We start from the raw sequence: 18,492 nt of genomic DNA, 5'->3' as shown, positions 1-18,492 counted from the left end.
GTGCCAACGTCAGGCTTGCTTCTTGGGTTTTCCTCTCCGGGATCTCAGAACCCATGTCCTTGATGCTTTGCTTGCTCATAATAGACAATAAATAAGCAACTCATATGGTATATTAGAGGATGCTAGTGCTATGGAGAGAATAGATTAAGGAGAATGCGGAATGCTGGGCAAGGTAGGGTGGAATGTGAAACAGGGCGGAAGGGTTGACCTCTTTGGGATGTTACATTTGAGGAAAACATAGGAGATGAGGGAGTTAGTCACACAGACAGATGTCTAGGGAAGAGCATAGCAGGCCCAGGAACATGCAAAGGCCCTGGGGCAGGGTGGTTCCTGGCTGGGGAGCAGTGGGGTGGCCAGTGTGGCTGCAGTGAGGGTGGGAGGGTCTAAAGTCAGGGAGCATGTGGGTATCCCAAGGACTTGGCTCTTCTGCATGAGAGGGGAGCCTCTGGAAAGTTCCGAGTGAAGCCACGGGTCTGACTTGTATTATAAAAGGACGTCTCTGGCCGTTATATTGAGAACCCACTGTTGGAAGGTAGAGGCAGGGAGGCCAGTCTGGGGGCCAAGGTGGTCATCTGGGCAAGAGCTGGTGGTGGCCCAGATGGTGGGGGAATGGGGCTCTGGATGCATTTTGAGGGCGGAGCTAGTGGGATTACCTTGCAGGTGGGTGTGAAAGGGAGAGGAGCCGAGGATGGTGTGTGAGCTTGGCTCGCAGGCTGCTGCTCCTGCGATAGCCCAGCCTGGGGGCTCCTGAGAGCAGTGCCTTCACCCTGGGGTGATCCAGCCACCTTTGGCCCCTCCATCCTAGAGAGTCTGGAGTCCCGTGGCAGCTGGAGGAGGGAACCCATCACACGCACGCGGATGCAGGGGGCTGAGATGGGGGCCTAGTGCTCTCCCGGCTACCCGTCCCCAGGATGGAGTGGGAAGCACATCCACACCCTCTGCATGGTGACCACAGAGCTCCCGGCCTGAGCAGCAGAGGAACGACGCAGCTAACAGATGGGAAGACTGAGGGTGGGGCTGTGGGAGGAAGACGGGAGCTCAGCCTTGGGCACGTTAAGCTTGAGACGCCTCCATCACATGAAACGGGGTGTCAGGCAGCCAGAATGGGCACAGGAGTCTGGAGTACAGGAGAGAGGTGCTTAAGGCACAAGAAGGGAGCCCACCGGGTGGGCGAGTGTGGCTGGCACAGAGGCTGGGGCAGGCGGGTGGGGTGGGGGAGGACTCCTACAGGAGGATGAGCTTGGGGAGAAGGGGAGGAGGCCTCAAAGAGAGGGAGGTGGGGGCTTCCCTGGTGGTGCAGTGGTTGAGAGTCCGCCTGCCGACGCAGGGGACATGGGTTCGTGCGCCGGTCCGGGAAGATCCCATGTGCCGCAGAGTGGCTGGGCCTGTGAGCCATGGCAGCTGAGCCTGCGCGTCCGGAGCCTGTGCTCCGCAACGGGAGAGGCCACAACAGTGAGAGGCCCATGTACCGCAAAAAAAAAAAAAAAAAAAAGGGAGGGTTCTCAAAGACCGGGAGGAGGAGGCGAGGAGATATCGGCAGAGATCTGAGCCCTGGACACGTCCAGCCCGGAGTGCAGGGTGCAGGGCTGGTGCCAGGACACCTCAGAGGCACCCTGGGGCTGAAGCTGTCCCTGCGCTGTGGACTCCAAGCGGCCTAAGACCCAGCCTGGTGAGCAGCCTGCGCAGAGCCCAGTGGAGGCCGGGGCTGGGTGTGTGTGGGGGGTGGGAGGTCTGGGCCCAGAGAGCACCACGCTGGGAGGGCAGATCCAGGAGGTGCCGGGGCTGGAGGGGGGGACTGCCCTCTGAGGGTGCCCCCCGTGAGGCAGGAACAAGAAGGGGCAGAGGAGGCTGGACACACCCACCACCCGGTCTTCCATTTTCCCTCCTGCACCCCCCATGCCACCCTGCCCGCCACCTGTCGCCCAGAGACCCATGACCCTGCCCCTGCCCCAGCTGACGCTGCAACACCCAACAAACACATGGGCTGCGGTTCATTTAATGCTGTTTTTCTTCCATTTTCCTGGCTCAAGCTGCGTCCGCTCCCATGGCCTCCATGGGGCACTCGCGAAACCCACGGTGCCCCTCGGGGGATGCTCAGCCGGCCGGGGCTGGACGTGGTGCTACTTCTTTGCAATGTTCTCCTTTTTGATCAATTCAGAAAATTCTAGAACAGGAGACAGATTTCTAGTAAATAACCCCCTGGCTCGTGCCCCACCAAGCCCTGCAGGCCCAGCCGGAAGCCTCCTTTATGACGGGGCACCTCGCGGTCCAGGGGGGCCCTGCATCCTGCCCTCCTGAGTCCTGGGTGGGGAGCAGGAAGGACCGGAACTTGGCTGCCCGAGTGCCCCACACCGTTGTCATGTGCCCTGTGCCCGGCCAGCTTGGCAGTGGGGAGTTCACCCACCCTGGGTCTTACGATCAACCCTCAGCAGTTCCCCTCAGAGTCTCTGAGCTGGTGCTCCTGTGGTCATCATGCCTTCAGTGGGGAAACTGAGGCACAGAGAGGCTGGGCGGCTGCATCCTAAACAGACCCCTTGGCCTGGCTGCCCCTCTTTTAAGTCTTGCGACCACCCCACAAGTCAAGGTTTGCTGGTATTTGCGGGCAGCAAGTGGAGGCCTGGTGGGTGAGGACAGGTCCCCAGTCTGTCTGGGGCTCTGAGCCTGTGCTTGCCTGTTCCCAGGGCCATCCTCCAGGCTTCGGGTCAGCATCTGGGTGGGTGGGCAGCAGGATGATGCAGACCCCAGGGCAGCCATGGGGAGACTCAGGGAAGGCCTGCCCCACAAATGCCTTTCCTCCTGGGCACTCCCCTCCCGCCCGCTCAACTCACACACAGCTGTTGGCCCACCTGACCTCCTTCCACCTGCGTCCACCTCTGCAGCTCCTCAGGCCCTGGTCTCTGCCTCAAACCTTCCTCCCCATCTCGGAAACCCCCCATCTAATCTGCCCCCTTGACCTTCCCCAAAGCCGGCTTGGGCCACCTCTCCCCTGCTCAGAAACCTGCAGCAGCTCCCCTGGGCCTGGTGAAATGCCCAACCCCCCTCAGCATCCCGGAGACTCAGCCTCTCCATCTGTGAACAGGGACGATGGTGACCACCACAGATGGCTGTAAGCTTTGGGGGATGGGGTCCCTGCCTGGCAGTGGGGATCCTGGTCAGCGCTGCACAGAGACAGGCTCTGGACATGGAGCAAACTGAGTGCGAGTGACGGGCAGTGGGGGGCAGGAAGGTCCTGAGAGGTATCCCTGCCCCTCTCATCTCTGCTGCCCCACCTTCAAAGTCAATCCTCCCGTCCCCATCCGTGTCGGCTGCTTGGATCACGGCCTCAGCCTCCTCGTCCGTCAGTGGGGTGGTGGGCCCGCTGCTGGGGATGATGTGCAGGATGTACCTGGGGCCGGGGGTGGGCTTGGGTCAGGGCTGAGGGGGCATCTGGCTGGTGCCCAATGGTATACAAGGTACCTGCTCCCCTCTTTACAGCTGGGGAAACTGAGGCCCAGCTGGAGTGGGGTCTCTGGGCCTAGGCCCAGTGCTGTGCCCCTGTTTCTAGCCTGGCCCCATCTCCCACAAGGCCTGCTGGAGCCCAGTGGGGGTACCAGGTCTTCTGGGGTGAGCGTGGTAGCTGTAGGTCGGGGAGGGGGCCCAGAGCTCAGTACCCCCTCATCCCCAGCCACCACCAGGGAGGGGGCCCAGGGCTCAGGACATCCTGTCCCCGGCCATTGGCTGTTACTTGATCTCATTCCACTCGATGAAGCCGCTCTTGTCCTTGTCCAGGGTCTGGAAGGCCTTGCGGATGACACTCTCCTGCTGCCCCGAGGCCGGGAACTTCTGCATGTACTCGAAGAACTTGATGTAGTTGAAGGAGCCTGGGGATGACCGGGCGTGTCACTAGGGCCATCCGCCTCGGGGCTGGACTGCCAGGGCCTGAGCCCAGAGGGGGACTCCTGCCCTGCGGTGGGGGCTGCCGGGTCCTGTGCCCTCCCCCAGCCCGGGGGGGCTCCTGCGTCCACAGTGGGGCTGGCCCAGGGCGGGCGGGGGTGGGCTGTACCATGGTGCCTCATGTCGGTGGGCAGCAGGTCTATGTCCTTGTCTGACAGGGATGTGCCCATGGCCAAGGCCATCTTCTTCATCTGGGAGGAGAAGTCCTCGTCCATCCTGCCCCTGCAGGGGACAGGGAGCCGGCTCGGCGGGTGTGCTGGGCAGGAAAGGGTGCTCTGCCTGGACCCTGCCTGGTGCCAGCTCCTGGCCCTAGACTGGGGACCCCAGGCACCCAGACCCAGGCGGGCCTCTGGCTGCAGAGGGCGGCTGGAAGGGCCAGCTTTCTCAGCACCCTGGGGCCCTGGCCTTGCAGAGGCCTTCGTGGCCAGGCCCTGAGGAAGATAGCTGGCCACCCTGAGGTGTTACCCCACTTCACAGAAGAGACCGAGACTTTGAGATGATAAGTGATAGACACGAGGTCCTTCACTCTGCTCGGAAGAGGTGGAGGAGGCGTTGTCTGACCCTTCAGTGCTGCTGGGTAATTTCCTCTGTCCTTCCAGGCTCACCTCAAAGCCACCCCCTCTGGGAAGCCTTCCTGGTTACCTGAAGCACCACCTCCTCCTGCCGGGACTCAGGGCCCAGGGCCTTAGTCTCTCTCTCCCGCACCCCAGACCGGCGGGCCTTGGTCATCCTGGCTGGGCACTAGCCGCCAGCTGGGAGGCATGCTGCGCGCAGGCCAGCCTTGAGCCGGCCCTGGACTGAGCAAGGCCCAGACCCGCTCCAGCAGGATGGCCTCACCCCCTTCCCAGGCGCTCAGGAGGGCGGCCCGCTGTGCATCTGCCCTGAGGAGGTGCCCGCGGCAGTGTCCCCCCTTCTTGGGGGTTCAGGCAGGAGCCACTGAGGCAGGCCGGGATTCCAGCTGGGCAGGTGGGGTCTGGGCACAGGGACCGGGCTGTCCCGTGCCCCCACCCAGTGCCTTGTGACCTGCGGAGCTCTCGGGTTGCTGTCCCCAGGGCGGGTTGGGTTCTGGGGCTTGTGGCAGAGCAGCTATTTCAGAGGCTCGTTGGCCTTTTCTGAAGTTCACGGGGTGGTGAGCCTTCTGGAACCTACTCCCGCCGCCAGGGGAGGCAGCTCGGTGACCTGCGGGGCATAAGCCAGCCGGGCAGTGGCCGGAGGCGGCTCCTTCCTCCCAGTGGAGAAGCCACGGGTCAAAGGTTGCAACTCAAGCTGCAGCGGAGGGGCAGGGAGGGCTGGATCCTGCCCAGGGCTGTGTCCTGCTTCCTGACCCGGGCGTGCCTCCCAGCTGCACTGGACCTCAGGCTTCTCATCTGTGAAATGGAGAGACCCCTGCCCGCCCTGCCCTGCCCCTTCACAGGGTCATGCAAGGAGCCACGAGGGAAGGAGATGGTGGGGAAAGGGTGTTGGATCCTGTGGTGCGTGTCACCCGTAATGGCAAGTCCCTGCAGCCAGTCCGGGAGGTGGGGTGGGGGTGGTCAGCTGGGATCAAGGGCAGGCCCAGGCCTTGGAGGCCCAGAACAGACCCCACTACCCTGCATCCCATGGTGAGACCGTGATTCCCCTCTATACCCTGGAATCATGGGGTTCATTCTGGAGGGAAGGGATTCCCTGCCTGCCACTCGGGGCCTTGCCCAGGGCCAATGTCACCCTCTTTATGGAAGAGGGACAGGGCCAAATTCCAGGCCAGGTCTGGCCAAGCCTGGGGTTGACATCCTGACTGCAGAGTGCTGTGGGCGCCCTGTGCTGGGCTGTTTACCACCCTGCTCCCACCCAGTTGCTCTCTGGGGCATCCCCCCACCCCCACCCCCCATGAAGGCAGGGGAGCCTGAGATCAGAGCTGGAGACAGCAGGAGAGGCAGGGCCTGGGCCTCAGGCCGTGGTTGGTGTATTTATAGCATCTGGTCCAGGGCCTGGGATGGAGTCTCACTTGGCACACCTAGTCAGGGCAGGAAGCGGGGAGGGGGGTGGGGAGGGGGCTGCCTGGCACCTCCTGGGGTGCCCCCAGCGCCTGGAAGGGCCCTGCCCTCTTCGCCCTTCCCCCTGAAAAGGCCTTCCTCCCTCTCCTCCCCCCTCACTGCCTTCCATAGCCAAAGCTGGTCATAGCTTTAAGGCCTGGCTCCGCCCCCCCGCAGACCCCCACGTATGCCCAGTATTGCTGCGTTCTCTGTGCCCCTTCCAAGGCTGGCAGGGCCCTCCCCTATCCCCAGACCACTCTGGACCGCCCATGTGGCCCTCCTGGGGGCTGTGGTCTGCATCTAGCCCCTGAGACTGAATCACCAACTTCAGATGCTCAGTGAGAAAAAGGCCTCATGGGCTGGAGGGAGGTGGGAAGCGGTGATGGAGGCCTTGGGGCCCCACTGGGACAGGGGCTGGGCATGTGGGCCCAGAGCTGGCTCAGCATGCCTGCCAGAGCTGGTGGGTCTGGGGGCCTCGGAGCCTCTGTTCTGCCAGGCCCTTCCCCCACTCAGCACTGGGAGCCCTGTGAGGTGGTCTCAGCCTCCCCCTAGTGACCCCAGCTTGCAGCCATGCTCTCAGAGGCCTGCCTAGGCACGTGCGTGCACACGTGCCCACCCCTGCAGACTCAGTTACCTTGGGGCTGCCCCTCTCCTTCCCCTTCTTTTTCTTCCTCTCCTAGACCTCCCTGGGGGTCCCTCAGCACCCAGGGCCTCCCCTTGTCCAGCGAAAGACGAGGCCCAAGCCCCTGCCGTGCAGCTCGGGCAGCTCTGGCCTGGCTGGGTGCCCACACCACCGCTCCCCGGGCAGGGCTCACCTTCGCCTGGCTTTCTTCGAGGGCTCTGGGAAGGCGGGTCAGGCTGGGGCTGCTGAGAGGCTGTGGGGGCTCCAGCCTTTATACCTGCAGCCGCTCGGCCTGTTTACATCTTGGGGCTGCAGCTGTCCTACCGCCTCTCCTGGGTACTCCAGCCTGGCACTGGCCGCCCCCAGGGGCTCGTTGGCACTTGGCACGTCCACACCAGGCTGGGCAGACTGACCATTAGCAGCGCCTGGCCTCCCCGAGCCTGGGGTGGGGGTAGGGAGAGTGATGACATTGCCGAGTGAGTAGACTTGCTATCTGTCGCAAGAGGTCCCACCCTGCCTGCTAGCCTCGTGGGGGTGAGAGGGGGCGGCGGTCCAGGAGATGGCCCAGGGGGTACAGGCTGCCAGCGTGTCCGAGATGGCAGCAGAAGACTGGACGACTGGGCCTCCTCTGACGAGAAGTCAGGCTGGGCAGCTGTCCTTTGTCCCTGGGTCACTGTGGTGGGCTGGGAGCCATGCCAGGGCTGGCTGTCAAGGCGAGGGGAGGAGAGGGAGGTCTCCGTTAGGCAGGATGACTCCTGCAGGCACAGGGAGCAGGGCTGTGTGACCCCGGGCGGGGCTGGTCTCTGTCCCTGGGAAGGACCCTCACAGGGCAGTCACCAGGGTGAGGACAGGGGACCAGAGAGGGACACATCGCCAAGAGCCCCCCCGGCCGTGGCCCACCTGGAGGGGAACGGCTCACTGTCCATTCACTTTCTCGGCCTCAGTATTTTACAGAGTGGTGCCCCTGACGGTGCAGACGTCTGTGCAGCCTCTTTGCAGCCCTCCGTTACCAGCTGTCCCCTGCGGGGGTTTCTGCCCCCGTCATTTTACATGGCGCTCCTATAGCTCTGAGATCTGCTTTCTCTGCACAAAAGTTTATCATGTGTCGCCGCACTCTGCCATGACGTAAGACAGCTGTGTGTTAGGCCAGCAGGCTGAGGATGTTCTAGTAAGTTCCTTGACTGACCACCTGCTGCTGGACCCGGAGCAGGTCCCAGTGCTTTCCTTTCTTTCTTTCTTTTTGGCCATGCCACGCGGTATGTGAAATCTTAGTTCCCCGACCAGGGATCAAACCCGCGCCCCCTGCAGTGGGAGTGCAGGGTCTTAACCACTGGACCACCAGGGAAGTCCCAGGTCCCAGTGCTTTTGTCATCAGAGACACTGTGGGAGACCAGAGTGGGAGGATCAGGATGAATGATGGAAGTTTCCATGGTCCTGCCACGTTCCTCTTCAAAAGGGTTACCCTACAGATTCCCAGCCGAGGCTGGGTGCCCCGCGCCCCCTGCACACCCACACCTGCACTGCACTCTGGTCCCCAGCAGGCAGCAGGGACATCTCTCAACACGTCTGTCCATAGAGTTGAATGTTATCCGCATGAAAGGAGCAAGGCACCAACGCTCTCCAACACGAATGAGCCCTGATAGCCCCACAATGAGTGAAAAAAGGCAGTCACAAAAGGCCACATATTCTGTGATGCCGTTGGTATCAAATGTCCAGGAGAAGCAAATCCATAGAGACAGAAAGCAGATTGGTGTTTGCCGTGGGGCTGGGGGAATGGGGAGTTACTGTTTAACGGGTACAGGGTTTATTTTGAAGTCATGAGAATGTTCTGGAACTAGATAGAGGTGACGGCTGCACAATATCGTGAATGCACTAAACGCTACGGAGTTGTGCACATTAAAATGGCTTATGTTATCTGAGCACCCCCTCCGCCGGCACCTTCCAGAAGGCCCTATCCGTGCCCACCCCTGCCCAGGCCATGAAGCAAGGGCTGGGGAGCGGGTGGGCGGGCTCCTGGACCAGCACCTGCCCGGAGCTGACAGATGGCCAGTCCCCTGGGCAGTCCCTCCCGTTTCATTTCGGTTCAGAGTTGGGCCGCCCCTCCTCTCCTGAAGCCCTGGCCGTAGCTTACCGGCCCCCCTCTGGGCTGAGCTGGCCTGGAGGGGGCCACGGGGACCAGCTCACAGCTCTGGGGATACCGTTTTCCCCTGTGCCCAGGCACGGCAGGCTCTGTCCCCTTGGGACACTCTGGTCTCTCGGGACCTCAAGGGGCTGGCACTGCCCCCCGCCCCGGCCTGCCTGGAACAACTTCGCGGGAGGGGGGCTGGTGGGCTCTCGGCCCTCCTGCTGCAGACTGGAAACCCCTGCAGAGACCCGCAGCCCAGCCCTGCCCCATGACGTGAGTACTAGACACCTAAGAGGAATTAGCTCTTCTTTTCCAGGGAGCCGTTTTTATATAAGGACAAAGCTCTTTCAAGCCACAGCCTCCTCAGAGCATGGCGTCTCCCCCTGGCTGGCTCAGAACGCCAGGCAGCATCTTCCCGTTCCTGGGGAGGCCGGGCACCCTTGGCGGGTGCACCTGCTCTGAGGTCTCTTTGGCAAATGCTGGAACCCCTCTCACCCCCACTTTGCAGAGCACAGCTGTGGTGGGTGGGCTTGTGGGGGAGAGGTTCGCCTGAGGTTGGGGCCTATCTGCGGGCAAGTTCGGGTGGGGGACAGCATTTCCCCTTGGCACCCCTCCTGTGCACACAGAAGTGGGGGTGGGGAAGCGTGATTACAACAAGGGACATCTGTTTCCCTGCCTCCATCCCAGGCCGGGACCACATCCCCGTGCAGCAGAAAGGGGTGGGCTGGGGGAGCCCGCTGGGGGGTGAGATCCCGGCAGGCAGGGGGGTCCCTGGGGCCCTGCACTTTGGTGCCCAGCGTGTGGGTTTGTGGGCTGAATCCGGGGCAGCCTTTCGTGCAGAAATGCTGATGCAGGTTATTACAGGAAGGATTCAAGAGGTGCTGGCCATCCCCATGGTCCTGCCCCTGTGTCCTTTACCACAAAAGATATGTCCATGTCCTAATCCCAGTACCTTGAATGGGAGCTTGTTTGGAAATAGGGTCTTTGCCGATGTGACCCTTAAGACGAGGTCACACTAGATTAGGATGGGCCCTAATCCAGTGACTGGTTCCTTATAAGAAGAGAGACACAGAGAAGAGGGAAAGGCCATGTGGCGACGGAGGGACAGAGGCAGAGGTTGCAATGATATGGCCATGGGCCAAGGAACACCTGGGGCCGCCAGGAGCTGGAAGAGGCAGGGAGGGTCCTCCCTTAGACCTTTGGAGGGAGCCTGGTCCTGCTGACACCTCAGTTTTAGACTTCCAGCCTCCAGACTGTGAGAGAATCTATTTCTGTCGTTTGAAGCCCCCAGTGTGTGGTCATTTGTTATGGCCGCCCCAGGACACTCAACAGCCCCTTCCCGGGACCCTCTCATGCCCCCCTGCTTCTGGCCCTCTCTCCTACCGCTGTCTGCCCGACCCCCGGCCCACCGCCCCCTCTGACCCCCTTTCTGAGCCTCGGGTGAGGACCCAGGTAGGATGTAGGCCTGGGGCCTGGAGGTTCCTGGAGGGACACAGAGGCAGCTGTGTCCACCAGGCTGACCAGGTGCCTACCAGGGCTGTGACTTTAAGGGGCACCAGGCCGACAGGTGAGCCGTCCAGAGCGTCTCTGGCCTCAGGCTCCAGATGGCTCACCACTGTTTCTGCTCCTGCCTTGATTCAGAATTGCGATATGTTGCTCATAACAGATTTTTCTCATTAATTTTGATTCTTTAAGATATTGCATTAAAATATTAGTTACCTTGAAGACCAAGTTTTTTTTGTTTTGTTTTGTTTTGTTTTGTTTTTTCAGTATGCGGGCCTCTCACTGTTGTGGCCTCTCCCGTTGCTCCGGACGCGCAGGCTCAGCGGCCATGGCTCACGGGCCCAGCCACCCCGCAGCATGTGGGACCTTCCCGGACCGGGGCGCGAACCCGTGTCCCCTGCATCGGCAGGCGGACTCTCAACCACTGCGCCACCAGGGAAGCCCCCAAGTTTGTTTTTGACAGCTTCATTGAGATATAATTCATATGCTGTAAAGTTGACCATTTCAGGGTGTACATGTCATTGTTTTTAAGTATATTCACAGGGTCGTGCAACCATCACCTCTGTAAAATTCCAGACCATTTTCATCACCCCCAAAAGAGGCCCCGTACCCCCATTTCCCCTTCTCTGGGCCTCTGACAAGCATCCATCTACTTTCCGTCTCTGTGCATTTGAACAGCCTGGGTCTTTCCCACGGGTGGAATCCTGTGGTGTTTGTCCTTTTGCTTTTTCCACCGAGCACGTTTCCAAGGTTCATCCGTGCTGCAGCGCGTCAGCGCTTTGTTCCTTTTTACTGATGGTAATGTTCCCCTGTACGGATCCACCGCATTTTGTGTGTCCATTCATCTGTCGATGGATGTCCTTACTGAGTTTTTGGTGCCCTGTGGTGCCTCCCTCACCTCACCTGAGCCCTGGTCTGGCCCCCATGTTGCTCCTGACCTGGGAGGCCTCTCCCCTCTGTCCCAGGGCCTTGGGTCCTCTTGGAAATCCTCTAGGCCCAGACTCCCTGGGGGTTGGCTCCTTCTAGGGAAGGTGCTCCCCCCCTACTACTCCTGGCTTGTCCTTGACTCCATATTGTCTTTCCTGAGGCTCCTGCCCGAGGCTTCGGTCGCCACAGGCCCAGGGTGCTCTCATGCCCGTGGAAGAGAAGCAGAGACGAGGCATCCCCACCAGCCCGGCCTTTGAAGGTGGAGGCATGCCTGAGGCAGTGGTCGCTCCACGTGGGGCACCCCAGCCCTCACCGCTGTCAGGCCTGGCCCCTGACCCGGCTATGTAGGGCTCTGGGGCATTGCCTCCCTCCAGGTGGTGGGGCGGGGGGCACATCGGCAGGGATCTCGTACCACTCCGGGATTGGCAGAAGCCAGTTCTGTAGGAGTCCTGGGGCAGGCTGGCCACTGGTCACCCCCGATTGGCAGGTCTACCCCTGTGAGTCCTCACCCCTGCACACCCTGACCCCAGCACTGGACAAGCCAGGTTCACGTGTGGGAGCTTTGCCCCTGGGGCTCAGGTTTCTACCTTCTCTGTCTTTTCTCACAGAGGTAGGGTGTGTGTGTGTGTGTGTGTGTGTGTGCGTGCGTGCGTGCGTGCGTGCGTGCGTGCGTGTGTGTGTGTGTGTGTGTGTGTGTTGGGGACGGGTCCTTGGGTCCTGTGGTAGCCAGTGAGTGCTGGTGGCCGGCCACACACGGGAATCGCTGGCCAGAGGAACAGATCAATGGTGGAGGAACTCAGGGCACCTCTGCTTCAACGGTCACCACGGCAGGGGAGCAGCAGGGCTCCTGGGTCCAGTGAATCTCAGAGGACCCCAGTGCACGGGGGGAAGGTGTCACTCGGGTCAAATGGAGTAACAGTGCTGGACCTGCAGCCCTGGGTGGACTTCTCCTGCCCCACCTGGACCCTGGAGGATATCTGCAACCCTAACGCCCTCGAGATCTGGCCTTCTGTATGCCAGTGTGTGCGCTGCATGTGTGTGCACTGTGTGTGTGTTCACTGGTCAACCCATGTCACGGAGGTCTTCACAGAGGGTCTTCTGATCCTGGTCACTGAGGCTGGCCATGGTGGCGCTGAGAATCTGGACAGGGACAACTTAGGGCCACTGGTCATTTCCCTGCTTGTCCCTAGGGAGTCCCCCGGTTGTGTCGAGGTCCAGGTGTCTGGGGCATCTTCCTGGTGGGCAGAGGCAGGGCCCATGGTATGGGGGTGGGCAGTGTTGGGCTTTCCTCCTAGGTGGGGAGGGGAGACCCCCCACTGTGGATCCAGCCCCCTCACACTGTGCACTCCTGGATCACAGCCCTCAGCCCTCCTTGCGCCTGTGGCTGCTGCCCCTCCAGGCCCCTGGGATCTGAGCCCCTCTCCCAGGCCAGGCCCTCTGCTGGCCACTCCCCTGTGGCTCCTTCCTCGCCAACAAGGCCTTTGGGGCAAAGCTGTTTAGAGTAGTGGCCACAACATCAGGGCCAGTAAGAAGGTTCTGGATGCCCCATGCTCCTCCACAGGCTTGAGGTTGTCAGGGCCACCCACAGCAGGGGACCCCGAAGGTCTGAAAGGAGAGGAGGCCCCTTCCTTTGCCCATGGGGCACTGTCTACACGACGGGCCATCTTAGGTTAAGAAGGATGTGTCCTGGCATCCTCTCCTGAGGGCTGGCCCTCACCATCCTTTCTCTGTCCCTGGCCACCCCTGTTCCATTGATCCTTGCTCTTCCCCAAAGCCTTAGGAGCCCCTCCTGCCCCCACAAACCCCCTGCCTTCCAGCTGGGTCAGCCAAGCAGCTTTGCTCATCTGGCCGGAGAATGAATGGATGGACGTAGAGTGAGTGACCCAAGTTACATAAAACTCAAATCCTGGCTACATAGTAACTCTCTCTCCTATCCCAGGGGGTGGGGAGGGGACGGTTCCCAGCCCCCTGCGCGCTCAGCCCGCCTGCCCTCCTGAAGCCGCCTCATCCACGCAAGATGGCGCGGCAGGGCGCGCAGCCGGCGGGGAGGGACGGTCCCTCGGTGCCCGGCGCCGCCGCGTCCGCCCTAAACGCCCGGCGCTGTTCCCTCCCGGGCGGGGGCGGCCGCTCCTTCTCCACGGTTGTCGCAGCGTGGCACAGGCGCGGGCGGTTTGGGCAAAAATAGCCCCCCCACCCCGCCGGCGCGGGCGCCGCCCAGAGGGCGCGGGGCCGGACCCAAGCTGCCTCCGAAACCGGCGTGTGCAGGCCGCGTGCGGGGCCCCGACCCCCGCGTGCCGGGGCCCGCGCCTCCGGGCCACCCAGCGCGCGCTTTCGTATTGCTCCTGCGTGCCACCGTGCCCACCCCCGCGCGCGCCGCCGCGCCCCCGCCTTCCCGCTCCTCCCCCCACGCCTCTGCCCACCCCCGCGCCTCCAGGTGCCCCCTCCCTGAGTCTCCGTCCCTCCCCCCTCCCCCCCGCACTTTTCGCCTCCGAGCACCCCTCCCCCACCCTCCGTGCCCCCGAGCCTTCGGGTCTCCCATCTTACGTCTCTTGAGCTCCCACCGGCGCCTCAGTATCCCCCTCCCGGCCCCCTTCCCCCCGCACCTTCCGCCTCCCAGCGCCCCCCCATTCTCCGTGCCACCCCCGCGTCTCCGGGTCTCCCATCCTGCGTCCCTGTGTCCCCTCGTGCCTTCGTGCCCCCCCACGTCTCCGTACCCCCCCAGCCTTCGGGTACCCCCACCGCGCGTCTCCGTGCCCCCCCAGCCGTGTAGAGAGCCCCCCCTGCGCGCGCGCTCCCGCCGGTGTTTTCGGACTGCACCAGCCCGGGAGCCCCGCGGCGCCGCGGCCGGCCGGGGGAGGCGCCTCGTCTGTCGCCGCCGCCCGCACACGCACCGGCACCCGCACCCGCACCCCGCCGGGCCCGCGGCTGCGGCTGTGGGCGCTGGGCGGGCGCGGCGGCCAAGGCGCGCTCGCACCTGCGGCGGCCGGGTGATGGCGCGGCGCGGGCCGCGGGCGTCCTGAGCGCAGCGCCCGCCGGGGGATGCCAAGACGCGCTGCTGGCCCTGGCCATGTCGTCGTCCTTCTTCAACCCCAGCTTCGCCTTCAGCTCTCACTTCGACCCCGGTGAGTCCCCTGGCCGCGCCCCTTGCCGGCCCTCTGCCCGCTGCGGCTGCCCCTAACCTGCCCAACTGCGGACATGATGCTTCCAGAGCCCCCGGTTTCCTATTTTGCATGGAAGTTAACCCTTTCCCCACTCTGAGTGGAGCCGCAGAAGGAGCGGCTTTCCCCGCAGGACCCCCTGGAAGCCCGGAGGCGGGCAGGCCTTGGGGCTGGCACTGCACGGCTGCGGCCTCCAGCAGCGGGGGTGGGCAGTGGGGCACTGCCCTGTCTCTGTGGAAGCTTCCGTCTCAGGTAACGGGCAGGACGGCCCGTGTTGGCCCCAGGTGTCCAGGGGAGGAGGTGGCCAGGATTAAGAGCCCCCGGGAGGTGTGGGAATGTCGCCCCCCCAGGCCCAGGTGACCATGGCCCCTCGTGGATTTACGGTCTTAGCATGGGAGGCATCTCCCCAGGCTGGGAGCTGGTTCTGGGGAGCCCTGCCAGACCACCCAGTCGCCCGCATGGGGAGGTGGGAGCAGTGGTCAACCCACAGGACAGAACCCACTGAGCAGAGGCTCGGAAGAGATGGGCCTCAGTGGATGCCCAGGCCCTCCGGGCAGGGAGAGGCCCAGGTGGCGCTGTTAAGCTGGCTGCAGGGGGCGTGGGGCCAGGCTGGCGGCCCTGGCAGCCTGTTTACCCATGGCTGCCTGACCTCCTGGCAGCTGTGGGCGGCCGTGGTGGGCAGAGGGACCAGGGGCAGCTGGAGGCCTGCATCTGTCACCAGGAGGTGTAGGCTTTCTTCCCTCTGTCTTCGCTGGCCTCACCACCCCCCTCCTTGGCCCGAGTGGGAGATAAACCCCTGCCCTGGAGCCTTGGCCGAAGGGCCCAGAGTCCTACCCACATGTCACTGGGGCTCTGGCACAGGCTAATCCAGCCAAAACAAAGCCGGGTGAGCACGTGACGGCCTCTCCTGGGTCTCCCTCCCTGGAGTAGGGTCCAGTTCGTGCAGTGATGCACAGGGTCCCCTGGATTCGGCCCCATCTGAAGGCATTTGCTCTTGGGGGGGGACCTGACAGCAGGTTCCTCTGCTGGGCTTAGGGTGTGGGTGTCACTGGCTCAGAAATGACTTCCCAAGGCGACTCCTGGAGCTTGGAGAACGTGGAGTCACCAGTGGATGGCCCAGAATCTGCCAGCGACAGCCCTGGCTGGGCTCTGAGGGCAGGGGCTGGAGGTGGCCCTGCTCAGCAGTCCCAGGCCCAGACAACCTTTAGGGACACGTGTCCTGCTGGCTCCGAGCCAGCGCTCCATGCAGTGTGGCTGCTGGGGAGTGAGGGTCCAGCCTTGGAACCGTTGGCAGTGTGGCGGGGCGTGTGCCAGGACTGACCCAGGGTTGGCGACGCCCTCCCCCACGCCCTGCCGCTTGCACTCTTTGTGGGGCCCAGACTTGCCCTGTGTGTGTGTCCCAGCACGAGGCCCTTCCCCCATCTTAGAGAGACAGCTGAGCTTGGCTCCTCTTGCAAGTGGCCCTGTAAACAGCTGTGATCAATGTAATTATAATGTGTCAGTTTAAGGACTTATGAGGGAAAGAAGTTGTCAGGAGGCAAGGGGAGATCTTCTGTTTGCAGGTGGAGTGAAGGGGAGAACTGTGCCCCACTGTGGGAGGGGCCACCCTGGATGGTGGAAATGGGTTGCTGGCTGGGGTGCAGGGCTCTGTGCTGGCCCCCAAGTGGGCATTAGGGAGGGGGTGGGGTGGGGTCCGCTGCCCTCCTGCTAAATGCCCAGTGTTCAGAGCCCAGCTCCCACCCCCTGGAGTCCCCCCCGCCCACCCTTGCCTTCCAGACTCAGTTTTCTCACCTGTAAAATGGGATAGCTGTGCCTACCCCAAGCTGTTAGCGGTTAAGCGCCTGGTGAAAACTTGACTCTCAATGAGCAGAGGCTGCTCCTATGGGGGGGCGGTGTGGAGACAAGGCCACAGTGGCGCGCGGCTCTCCCGTCCTCACAGCGGGGAGAGATGGTTCTGTTTGAAGTTGGCTCCTGTCTAAGGGGGGGACCCTGCTCGGGGTCCTCCAAACTCGGAGGGCAGGGGACAGTCGTGTTTGTGGCTGTCTCGGAGTTTGTTTCTGTGGTCACTCAACACTCAGGGATGGACAGAGGGGCCTGGCCCAGGCCGAGGGTCCTCACAGTGTCACCAGGCCAGGTCTGCTGCCTACCGCCAGCTCTTCGTCCGTCATGGGTCCTGTGGCAGTTCTCCACATAGGTGGTGAAAATGGTGCGGTTATGTAGAGAGTGACAGGGGCTGAGTTTGAGGCACACGCTTGAGTGAGGCCTGGGGGCTGGGGGACCTCATTTAAACTGCTCTCCTGCTTGGGCCACCACCACCTATCAGATAAGGGCAGGGCAGGCCACTGGAGGGGGCCAGGCCCAGCATGTGCTCCTGGGGCGATGGGCCGGCGCAGGTGGGCATCCGGAAGGGCTGCCTCCTCTGGGGTCCAGCTCTTCCTTAGGATGTGGGTGACCCTGGGGGATTTCTGGGCAGTCACAGCCCTGTGACCTCAGCACTGTGTGGCCTTGGGCCAGTCACTCAACCTCTCTGAGACTCAGCCCCACATAGGTGAAACCTCACTCTGGGGAGACCAGGTGGTGGGGTATGGAAGCCAAGAGCTGAGGGGTGATGAGGGTGCCACGTGGGAATCGGGAGCACCTGGGTCTGGCTGGTGGGGGGAAGGTGTGGCTTCTAAGGGGCGGGGCGGGGGTTGCCTCTCCTGCTGGAAGGCTCTGAGGCAGGGAGCTGCCCTTGTTTCTTACCCTCTCCGGCCCCGGGGGGACTGGGTACAGCCCAGGCCCTCAGCAGGTGCCTGCCAGGTGTAGGCCTCAGTCAGAGCTCTGCAGTCCTGAGCCTGGGGGCCTGGAGCTTCTGAGGACCCCGTGGGGCAGGTAGTGGACCAACCCCTCCCTGATCCCATGGCCCTCTCTGTGCCTCTGTTTCTTAATCTGTAGGTGGGCATTACTGTGGTGTCCCCTCCTGAGGGTCACATGTGGGTGACTGGAGCGCTGGGTGAGGGTCAGTCCCCAGGGAGCACCACTCAAGGCTGACCCTGGGGCAGGGGTCACCGTGGACCATTTGGCGGGACCTGGAGTTTGGGGAAGCTCGTGGAAGACAAGGCAGCCCCCAGCCTCTCGGTCACATGCTGCTGCCTGCCCGCGTCCTCGTCCTGCGCCTGGCCCCCCTGGGAGCCGGCTCACCAGCGTTAATGTGTGCGAGGTGCCGGCTCAGGGCTGGGCATGCCCGGGCCTTAGGGTGAAGGTGTCGCTGGGGAACAGGGCGCAGGGAGGGCATTCCGGCTGGGCCTGGTCTATCCTGCACGGGGACAGGTGCGCTTGGGGACTTGAGGACTGAGAGGCCCCCAGGAACGGGCTTTTGCAGCCCTGGGGGTCCCTCTCTCTGGCTGACGGACACGTGCTGGCAGTGGTTCTTGAACTTGGTGGCCCACCGCTCGCTGGCTGCTGCCCACGGGGCCTAGCTGAAGGCAGATGCTGCCTGACACAACCCGCCCCCCGTCCCCTCCATCAGGCCCTCCCCAGATCGACTCAGGCTGGGGGGAGAGGGCCGTCAAGGGCCGGAGTGTTACTCCCTCCCCGCGCCCCGAGAAAGGCTGGCCCCAGGGTGGAAGCTGTGGCTCTGGGGCTGAGTCTGGGGGTGTGGGCCAGCTCAGGCAGGAGGGAGGCCACAGTCCTCCCCTGGGCAGTTTCTTTGCATTCTAGCACATTCTCCAGCCTATGCTCTTCTCACAAAGGGGCTGCTTCTCCCTCACGCAGGGTAGCTTTACATGCGCCGGTGCCCGGGCTCACGCAGGCACTCGCACACGTGAACACACATGAATGCACGCATGCTCACAGATGCCTTCACCTGTGTGCGAGCCTGGGCTGGGCCGTGGGCGCTGTGGTCTCCTGCGGGGGGTGGTCAAGGTCATGGCTGAGGGGAGCCAGACCCCCGCCCCACCCTTGGCCCTCAGCCTCACCCCTGCTCTCATTTCAGTTGATGGGCTGAGTCACCGGGTCCCAGTGGCCTGAGGCTTGAGGAGCCTGGAGTCGTCCCTCTCGGTGGCTGGCCCTGAAGGACTGCCCCACTGTCACCCGGCCACCTGCAGTCACTGCCCTTGAGCAGGTCCGCCCATTCTCCATCCTCCTCCCTGTTCTGCACCTTCCCCAGGTCAAGGGCTCATGGGTGGAATAGCATCCCCCCAAATTCATGTCCACCTGGATCCTCAGGATGGG

General features: G+C 63.0%; 2 protein-coding genes across 2 annotated transcripts in view; one reads left to right on the top strand and one right to left on the bottom strand.

Moving 5' to 3' along the window:
• Positions 1 to 2,120: 2,120 nt before the first annotated feature.
• PVALEF (parvalbumin like EF-hand containing) lies at positions 2,121 to 4,148 on the bottom strand (the record flags this gene model as incomplete). Its single annotated transcript, XM_082679121.1, has 4 exons — positions 2,121 to 2,164; positions 3,270 to 3,385; positions 3,725 to 3,860; positions 4,043 to 4,148. The coding sequence occupies 4 exons, from the start codon at positions 4,146 to 4,148 to the stop codon at positions 2,121 to 2,123; spliced, it is 402 nt and encodes a 133-aa protein (XP_082535247.1).
• Positions 4,149 to 14,189: 10,041 nt separating this feature from the next.
• The window catches only part of AATK (apoptosis associated tyrosine kinase), a gene marked incomplete at its 5' end in the record, with an annotated part of 37,682 nt that continues 33,379 nt past the window's right edge, over positions 14,190 to 18,492 (top strand). The window contains one exon of the mRNA XM_082680024.1: positions 14,190 to 14,244. Within this exon, the coding sequence (XP_082536150.1) occupies positions 14,190 to 14,244 (55 nt within the window). The remainder of the gene's footprint in view (positions 14,245 to 18,492) is intronic.

Source organism: Grampus griseus (genome assembly GCF_964374135.1).
Source record: "Grampus griseus genome assembly, chromosome: 20".
In the NCBI taxonomy this organism is placed as follows: domain Eukaryota; kingdom Metazoa; phylum Chordata; class Mammalia; order Artiodactyla; family Delphinidae; genus Grampus; species Grampus griseus.
Note: the sequence above shows the minus strand (reverse complement) of the source record. Positions and strands in the feature narration are given on the sequence as shown.